Genomic DNA, 4862 nt, shown 5'->3' with positions numbered 1-4862 from the left:
GCTTAGGGCTGGACGGGCATAGCCACACGCATATTTTTACTCTCTTTCCACTCCCTCTATTAGTCAGCTTCCTTCCATCAAAACTCCTTTCTCTTTTCAGAACCATTTCTCCATTGTTCCTCTCCCTGAAATTTCTCCCAACAGCCCTGGTCTGTTAACTCTCATCCCTCCCACCAAGCTATCCGAACCTCCCAGGGAAGTATGACCCCAGATAGACAGGAAGGTGACTCAAATCTGGGAAACCTCAACCGGAACAGCTCTCTTATCTCCATATTTAAGAGATGGATGCTCTTAAAACTAAGCTAATTTTCTTAGGAGCAAATACATTGTTTAGGTGCAACATCAAAGGAGAAAGGAGAGGAAGTTGATTTTTTAACTGGGTGCATTTAAAGCCAGAGAGTTGATGGGGTTACCTTCAAGAGAAAGGGAAGTTGGAGGTTTGAGGGAGACCACAGGAAAGAGTCTTGAAGGCCAGTTCTAATCACACCAAGCAGAAATTGAATATTTTGTTTTTGCAGCTAATATGGGTATGTCTCCATGTTGCTACATAGGCTTATGATTATCATTTTATTAACTTCCTATCATTCTGTTCCATTGGTATTTAGTTATGCATTCCAGGATACGGACACATTTAAGTTGTTTTCAATTTTTTATTGAACATATGACACTACGGTGTGGATCACTCTGCATGTCATGCTTTAGTTCTTTTGAGTTATGCTCTTAGTATAAACCCAAGGACTTAGAGGTTTGCCGAGTCAAAGTGTGCAGCTTACAATGTCATCAGCAGTGTGTAAATTCTCATCAGAGTCTTCTTAGGATTATTATTGTAAACATATTTGGAAATTAAAAAATCAAAAATTGGATCCATGTTCCTATTTTCTTTTACTTTTTCACTGTTGTAAAAATGTATATAACACAACCTTTGCCAAGATAACGTTTTTCATGTGTACACTTTTGTGACATCAATTACATTAATCATGTTGTGTAACCATCACCAGTGAGGGAAAATAGGAGTCACTGTTTAAGAAGCATGGAGTTTCCGTTTACTTTTTTTAACTAGTTAAGCTGAACGTTTTCTCAAATACTTATTTTTCTCTTGCATTTCCTCTTGCGTGGCTTTTCTATTCATGTGACCTGTATCAGGCTTTATAAAACAGCAAGGGTTAAAGGGATTGAAGAGGAGGAGAGGCAATGGGTGTGGAGACTAGTTCTGAGAAGACAGCAGGGAAGGTAGCTGTAATAATCCAGTTCAGGGTCCAGTGAAAAATGGGGATTCAGTTAAAAACCATGGCTTAGACCTTTTTTAGGCAGTAAAGGCAAGAATAAAGTAGAAGAAAGGAAATGAAGTGCTGATTGACTACTTGATAATCAGGTCGTATGCTAAAACCCAGGTAAAGTAAGATTCAAGTGATATGATCAAGGTCTCCAAACTAAGCAGGTGAGTGTCAAAGTTTGCTCCAGAAATTTGTTTTCAATCATTGAAAAGAATTTTGAAGTTCATGTTACCCACGTGAGATAGATATAACTGTTCCCCATTTTATAGATGTGAAAATTGACCGTTGGAAAGCTTAAGTGACTTGCTCAAAGCTCACATAACCTTCAATTCTCAAACCCATTTTTTTTTTTATTTTAAGCACAATGGAATGTTTAAGATACCACACTAACAGTGTATCAAAGCTCCTTTCCCTCCTCAGAACAGTTTCTCATAATGTTGTCTACATGTTGGTGGAAAGACCACTGGACTGGGAGCAGAGAATTCAGTTTAACTCTTGGCTATTCCACTGATTAGCACATTATTCCACACAGATGCACTGCGAATCACTTTATCTCTTTGGGTCACCATTTCTCCACTGTGAGGGGCTGTGAATACATGATCTCATTCCTCATGGAGCAAGCTTTCCTGAGGGACTCCCACCCATTCCCACAAATACTTTTACAGCTTTGCTAGTATGACACTGGAGGAGAAGAAGTTAACCTTGAAGGAATCTCAGAATGTTCAGAAAGCCTCTTCCAACCTCCAGCACTATATTTCAAGGTTCTTTTCCACTTTTCTTACCCAAAATCCAGAATGTCTCAGATAAAATGATGAGTTCTTGACTTTGAGACCAAAACATGAGTACAAAAAGGCTTGCAACTAAATGTCTCTCTTTTCCAAAACAACCTCATTTGAAGCATCCTGTCCCCTTGTTCTCATAAATATACTCTTAATTGTCAAAGCACATAATCTGATTTCGGTTCCAAAGATGTTTGTCTGTTCATTGACAGAATTTGTGATAACTATTGAGGAGGGCCAAGGGGCAGAAACCCTGAATGTCACAAATGGAATTACTCAACCTCAGCTTTCCTTTTCTATTTTTAAGCTGAGAGTAGTCTTGCTTGGGAAGTTTTGGAATGTGGGGATGATATTCTGATCACTAGAAATTACTCTGATTACTGACCCATTACGTGAGGTAGGACTGATTTCTTTCTAGGGATGGAATTTATGAACAACCTCACTGTCTTCACTGAGTTCATCCTCCTCGGACTGTCTGCTAAACCCTACCTTCAGGTTCTGCTCTTCGTGCTCTTCCTGTTGATTTACCTCCTGACCTTGCTGGGGAACCTGGTGATGATCCTGGTGGTTAGAGCTGATTCTCACCTCCACACCCCCATGTACTTCTTTCTTGGACATCTGTCCTTCCTGGATCTCAGCTTCTCCTCAGTCACCGTGCCCAAAATGCTGCAGCACTTCCTGTATCTGAAGAAAAGCATCTCAGTGTGGGGCTGTATCACTCAGAGTTTCTTTCTCACTCTCTCTGGGAGTACCGAAGCCTGTCTGCTCTCTGCCATGGCCTATGACCGCTACGTCGCTGTCTGCCACCCTCTGCTCTACACCGTGGTCATGAACAGGCCTCTCTGCACTGCAATGGTCAGTGCAGCATGGGGGATGGGGTTTCTGAACTCACTAATAAATAATCTTTTCAGCCGCAAGTTACATTTCTGTGGGTCCAACATCATCTCCCACTTCAGCTGTGAGCTGCCATCACTATTCCTGCTGTCCTGCACTGATCCCACTGCCAACAAGTTGCTTCTCTCTGGGTCAACCACATTTCTGGGGCTGCTGACATTTCTCCTGATCATCTTCTCTTACTCCAGAATCATCTCTGCCATCCTGAGCATCCCCTCCTCTGGAGGCCAAGGCAAAGCCTTCTCTACCTGCTCCTCCCACCTCACCGTGGTGCTCTTGTTCTATGGGACAGCTCTCTTCAGGTACATCAGCCCTCCTTCAGGCTTATTGTTGGAGCGAGTAGTCTCCATTCAGCACACTGTGATCACATCCTTGCTGAACCCTGTCATCTACAGCCTCAAGAACCAGGAGGTAAAAGCAGCTCTGCAGAGGATGCTGAGGCAGAAAATGTCTTCCTCAGAAGAGGGCATCTCTGTGTGGTGTTCAGTCAGAGAATGGGGAGAAGGGATCTTCAGAAACAGAAACACCTTCTGAGGAAAGAAGACATTTTAGGCCAGAGGTTCTAAAAGCATTGTCTCCGGACCAGCAGCATCAGCATCACCTGTGAGTTTGCTAAAAAGGCAGATTCTCTGGCCTGACCCCGGAGATACTGAATCAGAAACTCTGGAGGCGGAGCTCAACAATCTGAGTTTTATCAAGTCCACCAGGTGACTGTCATGCATATTCAAGTATCTTAGGCTGGGTTCCTAAAGGGGCAAAACCAGTGAAGCATATATATGTAGATATATAAAAAGAGATTTATTTCAAAGAAATGGCTCTTGCAGTTACGGAGGCTGGCAAGTCCCAAATCTATGGTCAAGCATCAGGCTGGAGGCTCCCCCTGACTCACATGGTTGCAGAGACTGACAAATCCAAAATTGGCAGGTCAGAAGGCAGGCTGCTGGCTCATATCCCAAGAACCGGAAGTCAGAGGATGATGAATTGAATGCAGAATCAAGAAACAACTAGCTTTGCTAGAACATCCATACGTATTGGATGCAGGTCATACCTCCAATTAAACTCCCCTTTCAAATGATTGGCTATTCACAACATGTCACAAAATGGAGGATGATTATATAACATTTGCAAACCACTGAGAACCATGGCCTAGCCAACTTGACACCTAACCGTAATGATCACATACAGTTTGAGAAACACTGTTTTAGGACAGGAAATGTTTGACATGACTTTGAACATGTTATCAAAAGGGACTAGGCCATGGAGAAGTACTTCATGCTTGGTAAAGTAAAGGGCCAGTGAAAGAGAAGACCCTCAGTGAGATGGATTGACATAGTGGCTGCAACAATGGGCTCAAACATAGCAACGATTGTGAGGATGGTGTGGGATTGGGCAATGTTTCATTTTGTTGTATACAGAGTAACTATGAGTCAGAACCAACTCAACAGTACCTGGCAAAAACAACAATGTTTGAGAATCCTCACAACTGGACCAATAAGCAACATCATGATAAAATGAGAAAATAGTGACTTTGTCAAGGATTCCATTTTACTTGGATCCACAATCGACACCTATGGAGGCAGCAGTCAAGAAATCAAATGATGTGTTGCATCAGGCAAATGTGCTGCAAAAGACCTCTTTAAAGTGTTAAGAAGCAAACACGTCACTTTTGAGAGCTAAGGTGCACCTGACCCAATCCATGATATTTCCAGTCATCCTATATGCATATATGAAAGCTGCATAAAGAGGACCAAAGAAGAATTGATGCCTTTGAATTACGGTATTGTCAAAGAATATTGAATATACCATGCACTGCCAGAGGAATGGACAAATCTATGTGGGAAGAAGTACAGCCAGAATTCTCCTTGAAAACAAGGATGGTAAGACTTCTTATCACGTACTCTGGACATGTTATCAG

At 42.1% G+C, this 4862-nt stretch overlaps 1 protein-coding gene across 1 annotated transcript; it reads left to right on the top strand.

Annotated features, from left to right (window-relative positions):
- The first annotated feature begins 2473 nt into the window (after positions 1–2473).
- LOC126076303 (olfactory receptor 8S1-like) lies at positions 2474–3481 on the top strand. The gene has a single exon (XM_049884860.1). It carries the CDS (start codon positions 2474–2476, stop codon positions 3479–3481), a length of 1008 nt encoding a protein of 335 aa, XP_049740817.1.
- Positions 3482–4862: the final 1381 nt, after the last annotated feature.

The sequence above is a fragment of the Elephas maximus genome, chromosome 4 (genome assembly GCF_024166365.1).
Source record: "Elephas maximus indicus isolate mEleMax1 chromosome 4, mEleMax1 primary haplotype, whole genome shotgun sequence".
NCBI classification, from domain to species: Eukaryota; Metazoa; Chordata; class Mammalia; order Proboscidea; family Elephantidae; genus Elephas; species Elephas maximus.
The sequence above is the reverse complement of the archived record's forward strand: the minus strand, read 5'-3'. Positions and strand labels throughout refer to the sequence as shown.

What these genes read in the sequence shown, in the direction of transcription:
- LOC126076303 (XM_049884860.1), top strand. Translation starts at nt 2,474, where the DNA reads ATGGAATTTATGAACAACCTCACTGTCTTCACTGAGTTCATCCTCCTC.